This window comes from Cinclus cinclus, chromosome 1 (assembly GCF_963662255.1).
Source record: "Cinclus cinclus chromosome 1, bCinCin1.1, whole genome shotgun sequence".
Lineage (NCBI taxonomy): Eukaryota > Metazoa > Chordata > Aves > Passeriformes > Cinclidae > Cinclus > Cinclus cinclus.
The window spans coordinates 62,831,931-62,851,076 of record NC_085046.1 but is presented as its reverse complement, the minus strand read 5'-3'; the positions used below and the strand labels follow the sequence as shown (position 1 = coordinate 62,851,076).

Here is a 19,146-nt window from a genome sequence, read left to right as displayed (position 1 = left end):
TTCTTTTTCTTTCTTTCTTTCTTTCTTTTCTTTCCTTCCTTCCTTTCTTTCTTTTCTTTCCTTCCTTCCTTCCTTTCTTTCTTTCCTTTCCTTCCTTCCTTCTTTCTTTCTTTCTTTCCTTCTTTCTGTCATTAAATGCTGACACAGCTGAGGTGAGAAGTTAGGTGAGAAGCTCAATGTACTGGTCAGAGAAGTGATTCATGCTTCTGGTACTGACGCACAGCACTCTTACTGGGAGTACTATATTTGTTCCCAGTAAATTTCACCACCAGCTGATCCATGACCAGTGCAAGCCTTGCACAGACAGAAACTGCAGCACTTGATGGTTCCTGGCGCACTCCCACAGTGTGTCACTCACTGGCTAAGAAGCCGGGGTGGCCCAGAAACCTTACGGCAATCAGAAACTCAAACACATCTCTTCACACATGGGTTTGTACCTTTCTGCAGCATGGCAACAACTCTTGAAAATGTATTTTCAGGTTCTTCATTTTAGCATGGACCCTAAGGCTGTTGCAAACAAGAAAAATCAAACTTAATTAACTGAAGGATATGATTTTAATATGGGATTTGCCTCGCTCTCACTAATGAGCTGGTTCTCGGATACAACTTCCTGATATTGGTTAGTGTTGGAGGGGCTGACTTCTACAGCTTTGGGTCTCCTGCAGATTGCCCCTCAGGAAGGGTGAGTTCAGAGCAGGGGATGAATGCTAGGGATCATATGAGTTTAATGTGGCACTCCAGGAAACTCTCAGGTTGCTACAGCTGCGCTGTCACCAAGCCCGGCTATGCAGAAGGAGGTCTTTGCATTCACAGAGGTTACTCAAAGTTGCCTGGCACATCAACAAGGTAACATATTCACTAGAAGAAATAAGGACTCTCTAACAAGCAACTTTATCCTAAAAGAGACCATTACAATTAAAAGTAAACCATTAAAATTATGTAAACCACTTGTTTATCAAAAAGTTCCTTTAATTACCAAGAAGAAGCCAAATGTGACAAATCCATGGCAGCACTAAATTGCTATTTAGTGAAAACTTTGTGTTTTAAAATAAATTCTTCTCTACCATAAGGCTTAACATATTAAGGCCTGGGAGTACAGACCGTATTTGCCTAATAGCAAGCACTATTCTGCATTAATTACCTAGAGAAAAAGAAAAGTGAAAATGCAGTTAGCAATATGCAAGAGAGAGCTTTCTGAGATGAAAAGGATCCACACTCTACACTTTTCCTCAGCCTTTCTCAAAATATACCAAATAATATTAAATGTGAGGGGGCCTGTATATACAGGTCACTGTTTGTTTCTCTCTGTAACAGTATTACAAAGCTGTAATACTGAGAAGAACACTGTCAGGTCAAATTAAGGGTTGCTGACTTTTATTGTTTCATTGCAAATCCTTCAGCACTTTTTTCGTCTGGGGTCAAAGTCAAGAGACTGCAGTAAGAATCCTACCTTTTATATTTTTTAAGCAAATTTTTAATTTTTCGGTACCACAAAGCTTGTACATATGAAAATAAAGTCTCCTAAAAACTCATGAAACAGATGGCAAATAACCAGCCACCTACCTATCTTCTCTAAATGTCTTATTTTTAAGAAAATGGGCTTTTAAGCCAACTTCATTTGTGGGTGGGCATTGACTCATGAGTTTTGAACACTCACTGTGGCAATGTAAATCTGGATCAAAACTTATATTCTGTGTTTAAAAAAAAACAGTTAAAATTTTTAAAGCAACAGAAATGCTTGTATTCAGTTTAATTTTCAGACTATCCAAATTAAATATGTATTTTCAAACCACTCAAGCATTCCCTGGCATTGCTGCTAGTCAATGAAAAACCTGTTAGTGTTTCAGCCACAGGAGGTTTAATAAAGAGTTTAAGCAAGTGCCTGCCAGGAATGCTCATGGCATAGCAGGTCCAGCCATGGCGGGGAGAGGAGGCCAGATCATCCCTCAGATTTTCTCCACTTTTTGATTCCTAGAAAGGAATTATGATTGAGGCACTTCAAAGGGGGGCAGTGCCATGCATCTGTGACAAATCAGTGGTGGTACTGTGGTTTTTGTGTACTGAAGATTTTTATATTGTATTCTACAATATCCTCACACAGATAAGTTCATAAGGTAAGATAAAAAAAGCTGTCAAATAGATAATATTTAGTCATTTTCAAGCTGATTAAACAATATTGTTGATGACAGAGGTTAGCACAGGTCTTGCTTGGCAAACCAATAATTGCTGATCATAATAATAAGAATAATATGTGCCAGAACAGGAAGCTACTCTTCCTCCAAGCTACTCAGCATATACACTGCAATCATGACAGCATACATAATGGCAAGTTAATCTTAAGAACAATCACCTGCAAAATCATGACCTTGTTTGAAATGTTTTAATTGCTCTGTCATACAAGTATTCTCCAAGGTTACTATGACTGCACAAAGTCAGAAAAATACCTTGCATTTTGTCAGACAAGGTGATTTGTAGACACATGTTTCTATACTTCTGAAATAAGAGGAGGCAACTGTCTGTACATCCTACAGGCTTCTTGTACGTTTAACATATTCCATAAGTCATAACATAGTGATTGGTCATGTACAATAAAATGCTACAATCTAAAAAGGGCAGCAGATATTCAGGATTTCAGATTTCAGCATCAGGATTCAGCGCTAACTTGTTTCCCTGGAACAGATGTGAAAGAGAGAAACTACAGATTGCTAGGAGTGGGAGCAGCTACAATAGTTGAAGATTATTAGAACACTGTTTTCACCTGACAATTTCACATCAGTAAAGTCCATTTAAAATCCACTTTTGCCACTAAATTAACATGTGGAGCATTTAAATTTAAATGTGTGACAGATGCAGAGAGGTAAAAAAAGTTTCTCATATGTAAGCATCTCTTTTATTGATGAGCCAAGTGAGTTGAAGAGAAAAGCAAGACAAAACTCTATCTGTGTGCAATTCCTGGAGCCTTACTCATCTCACTTCCTGATTCTTCTTTTTGGCCTCCTTCCCCTTAGGGCCCTCCCACCCCTATAAACACCATAACAATAATTATCGCGTCAGTGGAGACTTAAACATTCTTGACATCCTAACATCTAACAAGTACAGGACATTTCAAAAAGGCCTAGCCTGGCTTTCAAGAAGTGGGTCAGCTTGACACATCCCATGTGTTTCTGAAAGCCTGCAGTCTTTGAGCTTGCTCATCTATGGTAATGGGCACCCTACCAATGCTCAGACTGGAAACAAAACACTGCCTGGTTTGCCAGGGGAACTTTAAATTGTTTACCAAAAGCATGTAACTCTTAAATTTCCATCCTAAACACCATAGAGAGGATGTCTTATGGTGCCTGGTCACACAGCAGGCACAGTTTCCAAACTTGGCAGTTTTGTGACCCACCTGTTCCCCCCCCCCCCCCCCCCCCCCACTTCCCCGTTAGCTAAAAGGGTGCTGGAATTCCTCCAGCTGCACACAGGAGTCAGGCTACTGATGTGCCCAGCCAGGGTAAGACAAAAGGGAGCACAGAGTGTTTCCATCCATTAGTCCAAGGAAGCTGTGTGATGAGCTCTTCTCTTCTTTCATTTCATCTCCTCCTGTCCTTCAGCCTCACTTCACTTGGTTACATACCACAACAGGATTTTTTAGTTCTGGCTGATCTGGCCAAACAAACTCTTTTCCCATAGAAATTCTGGCCACTGTGGGGTTTTTTTTTTCAGTCACCCTTCAATATTTTTTCTTATATTTCAACATTTAAATCATGCCAACTTGCTTCCACCCTCAGCAGAAATTCATGATGACTCAGAAATGGATCTTGTCCTGCTAGCTGAGAATCACTCCTCTAATAGTGCTATGGTTTGATATCTGTTTTCACAAAGGGAATAAGCCAATGTGTTTGATCATATTTTCTATCCTGCCCCCACATAAATGTGTGTTGTGAATAAAAAACATTCTATTCAGCTTGGAGGGCATTTTATTTTTGTCCACATTTTGACATTTTAGTCAGAATATGATGCTTGTACAGTAACCCAGGCAGTGGAGACTATAAAATCATCTATTTATGATCTATTCCAGTCAACAGATTTTAAGTTCTCCTTAAACTGACTTTTAATATTAAGTAAAAATCCCACAACTCTGTGCACCAGAAAATGATCCAAAATAATTGTTCTACAGTGTGGAAAGAGGATATAGTAAAGATGTGTGAATAGTCACTTTGTAGCTACGAATAAACTCTCTAAACTCAATAACAAAATGAAAAGAAATAATAAAAGAAAAATTGTACTGAAGAGATTAAATTTGGTGAGATTTCGTATAAAGAGTGAATCATACTTCTATAAAACTTGGTGTGCTTGTAGATCACAGCGCTCATGTACAGACCGGAAAGGTAAGAACAGAATAAAGAGAACAAGCCTGATCCCACAGTGTATACATGCTGATGTTCAAGTACCAAAACTAAATAAATACAGATATCTATCTACATATCTGTATCTCTCCCTATGTATTGTATAGATATATAAATACCACAACTGAAGCACTGACAAACAAGGGAGATTTCTAATCACTTTTCCTCTAAGACAGAACAGACATGGTTGAGTCATACAACAAAATTATTTCTATTAGAAGATTGCTCAGCTTTATCAAAGCAGAAGCGCCATGAGCATCAATATAGTAATACTGTAAATTGCAAATGGATTACCATTTGATTCAACAAAGTTAATAGGTGATGATGGCCTATAATCCAAACGTGATTCATTTTGGCAAGTCCTCCATTTGTCAGTTCATCAAGCCTATCCTATACATAAGCAATTAAATCATCAAGGCTAAAAAACAGTCCAAAGAGAAGAGGGCTCAGGTAGTTTAAAGAAATCTATCCTTCATACTGTTGAAATACCTTCGCCTACTTCTTAGTGGTTTTCTTTCTTTGCTAGGACCAGTAAATCAGATCAGTAGGCACAATAATAAATAACACACTGCTGATTTCCAAGCAGCTTCTAGAAGCAGGAAAATTAATTCCAAAACAGTTACAAAGAAACTACCCACTGGAAAAGCTTAACTGGGAGGAATACTAAACAAAGAACAGCAGTTACCATCACTACAAACAGGAGATATTAAATATCGGAGAAGTGGCTGGAAATGTGTCAGGCTGGCAGCCGCAGCACAAGCACTAAATTCATGTGCAACTAGGAGGCTTGGTCCTACAGCAGGGACAAAGGACACATACAGAAATATACTCCCAAGGAGAATCCTGCCTCTGTTCCTTGATGACAGCCAGAATGCTATCGGCATCACTGGCACAGATGGCCATAGCCCACTTACTCACTCTTAATGAAAACACAGAGAGCAGCCAGCACAGGATCCAGGAGCTAAATTAACCTCTGCAGCATCGAGGCCGTGCACAAAGCTCTGCTGTGAGAAGAAGATGCATTTGTGCCATCAGGACAGCTTTACTCTTACTGGCGCTGCCTCAAGGGCGTCAGCCGGGCTTGCTCTCCCCTCTCCTGTGGCTCTGGATTCCCCAAGAAGGGCAATGGGTGTACTGACAGCCAGCTGATGCCCACGCAGCACACCTGCCCGGGGATATGGCTCCTGGACTGAGGGAGGGATCACCTGCACCTGTGTTCAACACGTTGACTCCCTGTTGATAGGCTCAACAAGAGGCCAAACAAACACCCTCAGTGCCTGGAATGCTTGGATTGCATTTTCTTTGGTTGAAATGGTCCCTTAAAGTAAACATAAATGAAAACCAAGCATACAGAAGAGAATGTTTGCGCTTGAATGTCGAAATTAGGCCTAACAAAAGGGGGGGCATTGCTTTCTGCAAAGCAAAATAATCTCTATCTAACTGATCCATCTGCTGAAATTCTTTGAAAGCGTAAAAAAAAACCACAAAAAACAAAGAGATTTTGGTGGACTAGTCAGTGTTTCACAGTGTTTCAAAAGGCCTTTGATTAAATCTCTAAGCCAGAAAGGATTCAAGCAGCTAAATAATCACTGGGCAGAAAGAAAAGTACAATCATGGTTCAAAAACTGGAGATGGAAAACAAAGAGCAGAATTGAACTGCGCATTTCTGCGATGGCGGAAGGTTAACGGCAGCCAGCTTCGTGGCTCTGCAGCAACTCTCATATTGCTGCTGTATTTACCACTGATCTAGAAAGAGGGCTGTATTGTGAGATGGCAACATTTGCAGCTGTCATAATTATTTCAGCTAAGCAAGACAAGAGGGGACTGTGATGATGAGGAAGTGCTAACAAAACAGAATGCACCATGTAATGGTGATTTAAATTCAATACTGAAAATGCAAAACAACGCACATTAGGGAGGGACGTGAGTACTGCCTCTAAATCTGACAAGCTCCCATTCATTTACACTAAACTGGAAACTAGAAGCTGGGCACTTATGTAAATATCTATGTGCTATCTCCACTCCTCACAAAGCTGTAGTCAGAAAACAAATTAGTAGAACACAGGAAGAATAAGTAACATACTGGTTAACACCAATTATTAGAATTCTCTACAAAACCTCCGGCATAGTGTGTAGTCTATCCTCACTCAGAAAAAGTGGTGTGGATGTGTTTGTCTCGGGGCATAGTTTGGAGAAAATACTTTTATAAAAAGCAATGCTTTGTTACACTTGGATTATTTATCCTTGGAAGATGGCAAAATATGTGATAAAAGCAGCCAGAGTAGCAAAATAGGGAATAATGTCAAGAAGTAAGTGCAGAAACACCTGCCCTCCTGCCTTACTGCTCAAGAAACAGGAACCTACCTGATGGTGGCAATCTTAAATGGGTGACATGAAGCATTTTGGCACAAATGCTAGAAGTGAGACACAACTGAGGAAGTAGATATGGCAGAAAATTTATTGACAATCATAAAAGAGTTAAGACACATCTACACTTGGGAACATAACAAATGTTTCTCCCAATGTCTATAGTTAGCTGAATACTGCATTTTAAATAAAAATGCAAACAACTAAGCTTCACTGTTTACAACAACATCTAGATATTAAAAAGCAAACTTATATATAGTGGGAGATAGCCTACAGTACCAGAGTAATTGACCCTCAGGCATGGTTCAGCTTGTGTTTCAACATCCATCCTAGGCACTTCTACTCTTGTATAGTTTGCAGCTCCTCCTGACAGGGTATTTTTAGATAAACCGTATTTTGTCCAGCCATAAATGCTATTAGACATCATGAAGCAGTCACATGTGACAGGATATTTTGGTAACTATAGGTAAGAAATGTTTAGCTTCATGCAAGCATTTGTGAGTGTCACACTTGCATTACCTCACACGCCATTTCACACAGATGAAGCATAATTAACCTCCTCTATTTCCTGCTTCTGTGTCTGTACTGCAATGTGCTGGCAGCTGGAAACAGGTTTGTGAAGTGATCAACATTTCAGGTTCATAAAATCACAGAATCACTGAATTTTTAGGGTTGGAAGAGATCATCCAGTCCAACTCTGTTGCCAAGACAGGGTAACCTGGAACAGGTGACACAGGAGCATGTCCAGGTGTGTTTGGAATGTCTCCAGAGAGGGAGACTCTGCAACTTCCCCAGGCGGCCTGTACAGTGCTCTGCCACCCTCAGTGTAAATTCCTTCCTTCTGTTCAGGTGAAACTTCTGTTTTAATTTATAGCCACTGCTCCTCCTCCTGTTGCTGGGCACCACTGAAAAGATTCTTGACACCCACCTTTGAGATACTTATATGCATTAATGAGATGCCCTCTCTATCTCCAGACTAAACAGGTCCAGCTCCTTCAGCTTCTCCTCATAAGAAAGATGCTCCAGATCCCTCATCATCTTTGTGGCCTCTGCTGAACCCCCTCCAGAAGTTCCTTGGTTTTCTTGTATTGAGGAGCCCAGAACTGGACACAGCTTCTGGACTTGCCAGTGACATTCCTTTCCTTTTCTAATGTTTTCCAAGGCAGGCTTGCCAATCTGTAAACCACTTCTCTTTCACTGCTGCCATGTGAATATATTAGTGCGGGCAACCACTGAATAACCAACAACATTAAGCAGAAACAAAACCACCCCGCAACACACAAACCAAAGAAGGAAAATAGCCCTGAACAAAAGCCCCTCAAAAACATTGCACTGCATCTCCTTCCTCCTGAGCTGAGGCATTCCCAAGCTTTCCCACCTCTGGGAAATGCTCTCAGTGGCATTTCCCCTTACCAACTGTAGTGCTGGACACAAGGTGTGAGCAGCAGACTCGTATTGTACCCTGTCAGGAGGTACAGCCTCCCTGGCACCACACACCAGCCTGTCTCCATTTTCCCCATCCACCATCCCCAATCAGCCCCAACTGTGGCAGAGCCTGCTGCGATGCTGCCTTCTCCTTCTTCTCCAACTCAATGGCAAGACCCTGAAGGGAGGGTAACTGAGCTTCTTGTTAATAGATTGCTTGGAGTGGACCAGAGCAAAACGACATGGAGTGACTGCTGTCCATATATACATATGTATGTGTATATATATATATATATATATATACATGTATATATATATACATGTACATGTATGTGTGTGTGTGCCTAGTTTACGTTCTTTAACAAGAGCTGAAGAGCTGTAATTTGATCTGGCACTGCTTGTGGGTCATGCCAGCTATTACGAGCCCTGGTCATACCAGGAGGAAAAGAGTTTGGCATTATGACTGTTTAATTTCATCAGGAGGGGACAATCCCTGTTGGACTCACTCCGGAGAGTCAATCCTTTTGAGCTGGCCATTAATGCACTGAGGATTAATATCTTTCTCCCCATTACCCCTCTGAGGGTCAGCCTGGTTTTGCGCCAGAGAAAACCTTTCAATGGGTCCAGGTTACACCAGGAAACTTTTCAACAGGTCTGATATGCCCAGGTCAACACCAAGAGGAGAATTATCATTAGTCTCATGACAGCGATGTCAGTGACAGGACTCGAGGAAACAGCTTGAAGCTGTGTCAGGGTTGGTTCAGGGCAGAGATCAGGAAAACGTTTTTCACCCAGAGGGTGGCCGAGCACTGGAACAGGGTCCCCATGGAAGTGGCCACAGCACCAAGCCTGACAGGGCTCAAGACACATTTGGACAAAGCTCTACAGCGGCATATTCTGACTCCATGATAATTTCATAACGAGGGGACAGTCGCCATTTGGCTGGCCCTCGGGAGCAACACCCTTCAGCGTTGCTTGAAAGGGTCAGCGTCCCTTTCCCCACATCCCTCGGGGGCTCGCTCAGACTTCCTCCTGGAGAAAAGCTCGCGACAGGTCCGGGTCACGCCAGAGAGCCCCACGAAAGCCTCGGACCGCACGGGTCGCTCCAGCACCAGATCCAAGGCGCTTTGTCGGTGCCGGCCCTTTACTCCCGTGCCACCGCTGCCCTCCCTCTCCCGCCTCGCTCCCCTCCCTCCGCGCCTCGCGCCCGCCCCGCCGCGAGCGCGGGGAGGACGCGGGGCGGGGCCGCGGGGGCGCGCGGCGGCGGGGGCGCGCCGGGGGCCGGACGGAGCGTGTGCGCGCCGGGCGCGCCCCCGACCGGAGCAGGGGCCGGGGGCCGAGCCAGCTCCGCCGCCGCGGCGCCCGCTCCCCGCCCGCCTCCCGCTTCCGCCCGGCGCCGCCGCCGCTCTGCCCGCCTCGCCCCCGGCCCCGCCGCGCCCCGTGACGCCCCTCGCTCCCATCGGGCACCTCCACCGGCCGCCGTCGTCGCCAACCCTCCCCCGCACCTCCCCCCGTCTTCTTCCGAGACGCTCCGGTTGTGGCGGTGACCCGCGCTCCGCACGGCCCCGGGCCTGCCCGTCGCTCCGCCCCCGGGCCCGTCCGGTGACAGTCGCGACCGCCGCGGGAGGTGGCGGCGGAGGAGCAGGAGGAGGCCGGAGCCGGGATGTCCGGGCAACAGCAGCAGCAACAGCCGCCGTCGCCGCAGCTCTCCTTGGCGGCCGCCGTTCCCCCGCCGGCGCCGGGGATCCCCTCCGCCGCCGCCAGCCCCGGTCCCGCTCCGACCGCCGCGCTCCTGCTCCACCCGCCGCCGCCGCCGCCTCCGGCCACCGCGGCGCCGCCGCCGCCCGCCGCCAACACGGCCGGCAGCAGCGGGCCCGCGGCCGCGGGGGGCGGCGGTGCCGGCGCCGCGCTGGGCCTGCCGGCGGGGAGCGGCACCAGCGCCCCGGCGCCCTTCCCGCACGGAGACCCGGCCCTGAACGAACAGGAGAAGGAGCTGAAGCGGCGGCTGAAGAGGCTCTACCCGGCCGTGGACGAGCAGGAGACGCCGCTTCCCCGCTCCTGGAGCCCGAAGGACAAATTCAGTTACATCGGCCTCTCGCAGAACAACCTGCGGGTGCACTACAAAGGTGAGGAGGGGCGGCCCGGGCCGCCGCGACACCCCGTGTCCCCCTCCGGGCCCGGGGGCTGCCCGACCCCTCCGTCGGGCAGTGGGCTCAGGAGTAACAATAACAGGAAATAACACACGCTCCTCTCCCTCCTTCTTCCCCGTTTTCCGATCCCCTAAATTTCCCCCCGCAGAGTGGAGATAAGGGGCTTGTTTTCCCTTATTTCAGGTTATTTTTCGGTCCTTTCCCCTCCCCCCCGTTTCTGTCGCCGTGCGGGGGAAGGAGGGGGGGGGACACACAAGGGGCCGCCCCCGCCTCCTTATGATTCTGGAGTGGGCATTATGTAAACTCCGAGACTTCCTCCGTGGATTCAGGTGTCGCCAGGACGTTTGGGTCGGAGGCAGGAGAATAAAGGACGCTCGGCGTGACGTGTCCTGTTTATGGTAATGAGCGAGAAAAAAAGTGGCTGCTGCTTTTTTTTTTTCCCCCTTCCGAGAAGAGCAAGGGTTAAATGGAGTTAAGAGCAGCAAGCGTTAAGCTATTGAACACGGAAATGACGGGAGGGGAGAGCACTGAGAAAAACACGGTTTATTTTTAAACTGTGAAAAAAAATGACTTTAAAGTCACTGTTAATAATCTTGGCTAACTATTGCACAGAGTAATTTGGGGGAAGGAACGACCATACGCCTTAAATTAACAGAGGTGACTAAAACGTTCTTCCTAGACGTTTCACAGTTAAAGTTACAGATTTTCAAACAAAAGGTAAAAAATAGAGTATGCTTTCGTATTAAAAAATAATATCAGTGAGAGGCATTAGAAAAAAAAAAACTTCTGTTGATTGTTATGAAATGTCATAAAACCTGGAAACAGAAGCCTACACTCTGACCTGAAAAAACACAGACACATCTGGTGTTCTAGGCCCAAAGTCCTAAAGTAGAAGTGTTGTGGATTCAAAGCCATTTCTGAGTTGGCTGTGAAGAACTGGATCTTTTGTCAGTCTGTAGTCAGATGAACGTAGTGGGAGGGGAAAAAAACAACTGTGCAATTACCCTTTCTCAGAGTTTGCAGTGGAGAAATTCAAGGGAAATCTCGATAAACATGTTACTGTTTAATCGGAGGAGGAAAACTGCAACACAAACACATGGCAGGATTTGGCTGCCATGAAAGGATTAAATGTACTCTGGGAGACTTTTTTAATACAGAGGTTTTTATTACTATACACTAAATACTCTGTTAAAAATGCTAAGTTTAATGCACTGTACAAAGATAATAAAGGAGCTTGATGACTATAGAGCAGGTTTCTGTGAGGCACTGAGTGATTTAAGGATGTGTAATTTAATACTCAATTCTGAATTTCCTGGCTTTTGTTCAGTGTTTTATGACCTTGTTTTTTTAGAAACATTTTGTATTTTCTGGTGCTTAGTGGCAGTGGGTTGTTTGGTTTAGTTTTGGGTGTTTTTTTTTTCCTCCTTCTAAGATGATCATAGCTTAGTGGCTATCAAGTCCTTCTGCTGATTTGTTTTGCTTTGGCCAACTTCTTTTGCTCATGAGCTGGAATTTAGAGGTCAGACCTCTCTGATGTCTCAGTGTTACTGCAGAAGTACATTTTCTAGCTTTTCTTGTGCTAGCCCTATTTTTCCTCACTTACCTCCTTTGCCATGGTGTTAACGAAAATCATTACCTCAAAGAAATTGCAGGAGTCATAAAGTACAGTTAGTGGGTTATAACAATGAAATACCTTTACTCTAACTCTTAAATAATGATAAGTGCTGAAGGTTGAAGGGTTCCTGGGTTAGCCCAGAGGACTCTGAAAAGGAGAGGTGCCAATATAACATGTCTATGCTTTTCTTTCTCCTAAGTGCAGATAGGAGTAAATGGCTCCTTAAGTGGCCCATCTTTTCTTCTGGGTAATTTAATGAAGATGGCTGTTAGGACAACTCCATGTTTATGTTACCAGCCTGGCACCTGAAGTTGCTAACTGGGCTTAGCAGTGAATGGTATCAGATCATTTCTACCTGAGAACCAGAGGGCAAATATGCTAAACGTCTGCCATTTCTCCATCCTGGATCCTTCAGCCTTAAGAATACAACAAAAAGGAAGAAAATGAGGAGAGTAAGGGAAGATAGCAAGTAAGAATGTTCTTAGTGCTGTGAAATAGTGTTTCTGCAAATCAGTTCTCAAAAGAAAGTGTTCACAGGATCTTCTTTTGTAATATTGGCACTTTCAGTGCTTCTGAAATCACCTAAGTAGTAGTGGAAGCATGTTGGATGTTTTTGTTGAAAAGAAATATGGATTATATATTGAGCAGTGATGTTGTATTCTTTGACCAAAAGACTCAAGGAAAAAGATCATTCCAAAGAAGCCAGTAACCAAAAGCAATTCTTCCTATTTTCTATTACTGTACTATAGGTGCCCTGTACACGTAAATTTTCTCTTCTGCCTCTGTAAATTTCTATTCTGTGACTGTTGGGAGGCAAAAAGTGTTAACAAGAGTGCTTTGCCTTCACCTTGGATGTGTTTGGACTACTGAAAAAATGGGTGGAGAGGATCAGTGCAAAAGCTGTCTAAGTTATTTTTGATAAAGTTAGCTTCATAATTTTAGTGTGCTGATGTATTGTGAGCAGTCATGGTTTTGTTTCGTTGGTTTGTGAGAGGAGTGATGGTCCTCTCGATGTAGTTTTTAAAGATTCCTTTCATTTTTCTGCTTACCAGTGGACAAGTTGCATGGAAGCATGAAGTGCAGTAGATGTAATTTTCTACCCATTGCAACTGGGATGTTTTGTGTACTGCCTTTCTGGACCTGAAGATTTTTGCAACTATCCTACAGAGTGCTTAAAAGTAAGAACTGCCACAAAACCAGGCGTTGATCTAGTAGTGAAGGTTTTAAAAAAAGGAATATAGTCTAGCATCAGGATAAAACTCTTTAGATTTTGTTAAGGTCAACTAAACCCAAGAGTCAGTGCTTTTTTGTGCTCTCAGAATCCCAGTGTTACTTGGAAAGGAAAACTTACATGGGGAGCTGTTTTTGTTCAGTAGATTGGATAGCTTTGTCAAAATCTTGATACGAAGTACATAGACAATGTCATCAGTGATACTGTAAATACATGAAAGACTATACCTAGAGTATTTTTCTTTTTCATATGGACAGACATACATTTTTGTGTTGCTGCCAGTTAGCTTTCCATCAGCTTGCACAGCTAACACTTGTCTTACTACCTGTTGTTTGCAGTGTATCTTTGTAAGAGAGACAATGAAATACTGTATCAGGAAAAAAACTGATGTCATTTCACTTAATTATAATTTTTTGTAGCTCTGAGCTGTAGGTAAGTGTAAAAGCAGCATAAGTGCATGCTGCATATAAAGCAGTTACTGCACAAAATTACATAGCTAGTAAGGCAAGACATCTTTTAAAATATTCCTACATGTTTCTGAAATATTCAGAATTAACACATGGATCCTGTTGAAAAACAGGGAATTCATAAATGCTGTATGTGATATGAAAGGTCCACTAGATAGGCAGGTTAAGTTTCCAGCAGACAGTGATCTATACTATGTAGTGTAAGGAGATAAAAGCAGACTTGTAACCATGGAAGAAACTATATACAGAATTAGGTAAACAGACAAAATAATTGGTGATTTTGGAAATCATGGAAACTCCTATAGAAACTTCACTTAAATTAGTCTTGTGACAGTTGTCCAAAAAAAGCTGAAAAAAGTTATGCAGTTTTGAGTAAGCTGCCATTGCACAAACTGTGCAGGGAATCCTAGCCAGACATTTATTTACAGTGCAGCTGCCTTTGAACTGTCTGTAGTGCAAAACAAAAAAAGAGAAAAAACAAACAACAACAACAACAAAAAAAAGCCAAAAATAAACTTTTTCAGTGCAAACTATGCATTCCATTTTCTGTTGGAAAATGAAGAGGATTCTATACTAATAGTTCTGTGTTGTCACTCAGTGTTACAAGGATGGTGTCAATTTTTCTGGCAGAAAACACTCAGAGTACATTCAGTACAGCTTGCCTGTTTTGGACAGCGTTGTAGTTCTGAGATGTCTTTTTTTTTAAAACTGGGGAAGAAGTTTGTGTCTTCTGATTTTTTTTTTCCTTAGAATTATAGAATTATTTAATTTTCAAAAGAGTTCTAGGGACACTGAGTCCCACCACAAACCCAGTACTGCTGAGTCCTGCTGAGGACTAAAAACCATGTCCCCAAGTACCACATCTACAGGTTTTGTAAATACCTCCAGGAATGGTGACTCAACCACTTCCCTGGGCAGCCTGTTCCATTCTTGTCTCAGTGAAACTTTCTTAATGAATTCAACAGAAGATTAGGCTTTGATTATTTTATTTTTGGCAGTGTGAGCAAGTCATTGACCCACCTGTTGGAAATGACTGCAGTTCAGCTTATGTAAACTTCATTTAAGGATTTAAACTGGATAAACACGCTTACTTTTGTTCTAGGTAGGTGGTCCGTTAGACTTCTTTTGGGCTGTTGGTGTATATGTGTTAAACACTTAGTTTTAGGTTCAGAGATTCTTTTTTGAAAGCAGAGATGGTTTCTTTGAACATTTTTTTATCTGAATTAGTTTTTTTTCAAGTAGAATTTATATTTAAGTTATTTTGCTTAAGGAGTGGTGATACTGCTTGTACTAAAAATTATTAGTATGAATGCTTAAAAAATGAAATAAAACATGGTCAACTCATGGTTGTCAAACACTTCCAATGAAAGCCCAAGTGAAAACAGTTGTAATAATTGAACTTACCTATGATCTGTTTTAGAGTGTAAAGTTCAAGATTTGTGGGTGTATTTTCCCTTCTCTGCCCCCAGTGCATCTGTTTGCAGTGTTCTCTTTTTAATGCTGAAAATCTTTAGTGTTGAATATTGCATACTTCACAAGTGTTCTTTCACATACTCAGCCTATAGCTTGTGACTGTGAAAGGGGTCTGTTTTGAGGAAACATTGGGCAGTATTTGTGAAATCTACTTCAGGTATTTGGAATCTCAGATTCTGAAGTTCAGAGTTGGGTGTCAAAGTTCTTTTTTTTTTTTTTTTTTTTTTTCACAAGCAAGGGAGTGAGGATTCAGATTACCAAATAATGTGTCATTAGTGTAAGACATCAAGGTAATGGGCCACTCAGTTTAAGAGTCCCATTGGTGACAGTGGTTGCTATTGCTGAGAAAAAAAGTCTAAAACCACGTTGGGCCTGAACGGTGCATGTTTGTTTCCCCTCTCGGCTTCCAGCCATTTTAAGCTGAAGGGCATTCTGAACTCAAGGCAGTGTCTCAGTTAACTGCTGTTCTAGGCACTTGCCCAGTGTCCTCTTAAACACCAACATCTACAGTATCCTTTGGTAAGAAATTTTGCAGTTCAGCTGACTGTTCAGTTAAGAACCTCTTGTTTTAAAGCAGGCTGATAAACAAGAATCTCACGACCACGCATAATTCAGTGTAGCCTGGTGGTACTGAAAGACTCAACTACCACATTTAGACAGTGTAGAGGTAGTTAACTGGATGATGTTTAGCCTTCTCTTAGACATATTAGGTGTACGTAAGTACAAATAAAAGGCGTATGCTCATGGGATTCATAGGAGATTATGTTAAAAGGACAGGAGTTCTAAATTTAGTGTGTCTTCTGTTTTAATGGGATGGAAGTAGTTTTGGGCTGACTTCCCTAAGCATGTTGCTTCACCACATGAAGTGTTTGGCAATACTGGTAAGGTATCCTGTTACTTCTGCCCCTATGTTGACCTCTTACTTGCAGTGTGACAGCTGTGTGTGACTGTGTTGTGAACGGGATCAGGGAACTGATCTGCTGCTTAAAAAAATCTGGTAGGTTTCTTAAACCCCGATCAGCTAATCTATCTGGTTCCTGGTATGTCCTTGCAAATAAATGCCTGGACTGGGGAGGTGGTGGGAGAAGGGGAGTTTCAGGAAGAGGTGCTAACAATACCTTAAATAGGTATTGTTTCTAAACACTTAGATTGTGATTTCATGAAGCTAAGTCTGCTGGGTAATAGACTTACATTTTCAATAATATTTGGCTGGTTCCTGCTGCTTTAGTCTTTTCTATGTGGAAGACTTTCCCAAATAAGGAGAATGATTCAGACTGAAACTACACAGATTGTCAAGTGCATAGAGTAACCAAGGGAACTTCTTTGTAGTCTGTTTTAAAGTAGAAACCTAAAGATGTTTAAAAAGAAAGTATTTTTCCTTCAGTGCATTGTTTAATCAGACTTCTTTGAACTTAAGGGATTTCAGTGTTCTGCCCTTTTAGCTGAAGGATTTCTACATACATAATAACCTATAATAGCTAAATAGTGATCTACCAGCATTTGAAAACCAAGCAAACCCATGGAAGCTCTAAGATTATGTACTTGGTTATTATGCTTGTTGTCTCAGCCTGAGGAAATAAAAGCAGTGAACAATGAAACATATTGTGTATGGAGGAGTAAATTACTGTTTTTCCTCATGTGATACATCAGTAATCAACATGCAGAAAGTAGGCAGCAAGTTTAACATTGTCAAACCTGTGAAGTGATGGAAGGATCTCTTTACAAAATGTTTAGTAGTACTAGCAACACACTGAAGTAAGCAATGTATTTACACTTTGAAAAGTAAGGTGGTTGGCCACTTGTCTTTAGGTAGTAGCACACGGGGATGAGCCATTAACATCAGAAAAAACATGGTAGGTTAAACCTAATTTCAGTGGGTGAAGAATTGTGATGTGCTAGTAAAGTTTTGATTGCGGGTGTGGCCATGGTGAGAGTTCTCCCTAGTAAAGTTTTGATTGCTGGTGTGGCCATGGTGAGAGTTCTCCCCAGTAAAGTTTTGATTGCTGGTGTGGCCATGGTGAGAGTTCTCCCTGGCTGAGCACAAGCCATTGGCTAAGAGCTGGTGGGTGCTGTCTCTACAGGCTGATAAGCACTGACAGTTCTATGAACATTTGCACAAGGGAGTACTGTGCTCAGGGGTTCTGTACAGGTCAGTCCCTGACCCTCTGCCCTTAGAGGTTTTGTACTGTGGGCCAGCTGGGCCTGATCTTTCTGCCTGCCTACGCTGTCATTCTCCTGCAGTTTCTTCTTTGCTGTGTGACCTGAGTTGCTGCACCTGAGACATGATTAATCTGAGCCTGAGCATAATGTGCCACTATTAATGCCCCTGGAAGAAGTGTGTTTGGTTGTGGGATTTTTGCATATGCAGATCAATTGCTATGCAGGTCCAGTAGGCCTCCCTGTCTGGAGTGGAAATGACAGCTGGAGTGCTGCAGCACAAGTGGTTTGTGCAGCACACTCAAAACAGGCAGCTCCTTTTGTCATACTACAGATCCATATGAAGAGTAGGCATGGGATCTGTGTGAATTATTCCTATGGCAGTGACAGTCTGTTGCTGGTTTCCGTCTTACTGAATTATCTTACCTCTTGCCACGATCTACTGTACTTTCCATCTTCTTCATTAATTTTTTTAAACTATATCCGGTGGCCCCATGCATGACTGCCGCACAAAAGTTGAGGAATTTGGGTGTACCTGGAGACACTGTGGCTTTCTTGAGCAGGCTGTTGCTAAAACAAGTTACCTGGTCAAAAGCCTGCTTCCAGGTTGCCTTTGGAAAGGGCTGTGAAGATGATACATTCAGAAGGTTAGTCTTAGCAGAGTGCATGTGGCTTTTGGGTTTACATTGAAAATCCTGTAGACAAGAGCTGAAATTGGGTGTTATTGTGGCAGAGCTGAGGTACAGTGAGCTAATAAGAAAAAGGAGTGGGAGCTGCATGAGCTTAGTTGCAAGCTGTAAGGTTTAATGCTGTCCCGAAACAACATTCGGAATGTGGAAATTAATTGTGAGTAGTATGTTCTGTATAGTATACACTATATATATATAAATATATAAATAATAAACTGCTGTTTATTGTGGAGGACGTTAGAATTGAAGTGTATTCAGTAACTTGTAGATTCAGAAGTGCTAAGCATTAGATGAAATTCTTTGTCATGTTTTCTGTCTATAAAAATGAACAATCCCTGTGCTTTTGAGAAATCATACAGTTCTTACAAACACAAGTGGCCTTTTGTCAGTTGTGGTACTTAGAATGGTGAAACTTTTTCCTGGTTTCCCTTCAAATAATTGTAGGACCTTTTTGGATTACTATATCTAGGACTTCTTTTAGCATCTTTAGTTGCAGTACAGGTGCTTGCAATGCAAATGTCATGTTGAAACAAAATACTCCAGCATAAAAATCAGTTTGATTGGAATATTGTATGTTGTTTGCTCATTGCATAAGCCTTTTGTTCTGAGTAGTTGGCATGCATATCTTGGGGTCACCTTCTCCTGTTAACACATTTTTTGTGTGTTTTGAATACTCTTGTTTTTCAGGTCATGGAAAAACTCCAAAAGATGCTGCTTCTGTTCGAGCTACACATCCTATACCTGCAGCCTGTGGCATATACTATTTTGAAGTTAAAATTGTCAGTAAGGGAAGAGATGGGTAAGCAGAGTACATTATTAATTGTTTCTTAAAATACTGTCTCACATCATCTTTCAGTCAACAGATGTCTTTGGTATCAAAACTGATTTTCATATTTTGCCACTTTATATAGCTTGATTCTGTATTTTTGAGAAGTTGCACTCTTATATCTGATTCTTTTAAGAAAGTTGATTGTGGTATTTATTGTCCACAAATCAGTGTACACAATAAATACCAAAACATAATCTCATTTTTTTCTTGACAAAAAGGTTAGGGCTTGAATGACCAGTCTGACCCTGCTGTTAGTTTTAAAGGTGTTGGGCTTTGGCTATATGGATTTACAGACTTGCATGTAATTTTTAGGGTGTGTAGCAGATCTACTTATTTCCTCAGTGTGATCTTCTCA

The 19,146-nt window shown here is 42.6% G+C and overlaps 1 protein-coding gene across 1 annotated transcript in view; it reads left to right on the top strand.

Moving 5' to 3' along the window:
• The first annotated feature begins 9,808 nt into the window (after positions 1–9,808).
• The window catches only part of RANBP9 (RAN binding protein 9), a 37,906-nt gene continuing 28,568 nt past the window's right edge, over positions 9,809–19,146 (top strand). Inside the window, exons 1-2 of the mRNA XM_062515424.1 lie at positions 9,809–10,306; positions 18,650–18,761. Of these exons, the coding sequence (XP_062371408.1) occupies positions 9,844–10,306; positions 18,650–18,761 (575 nt within the window). The 5' untranslated portion in view covers positions 9,809–9,843. The remainder of the gene's footprint in view (positions 10,307–18,649; positions 18,762–19,146) is intronic.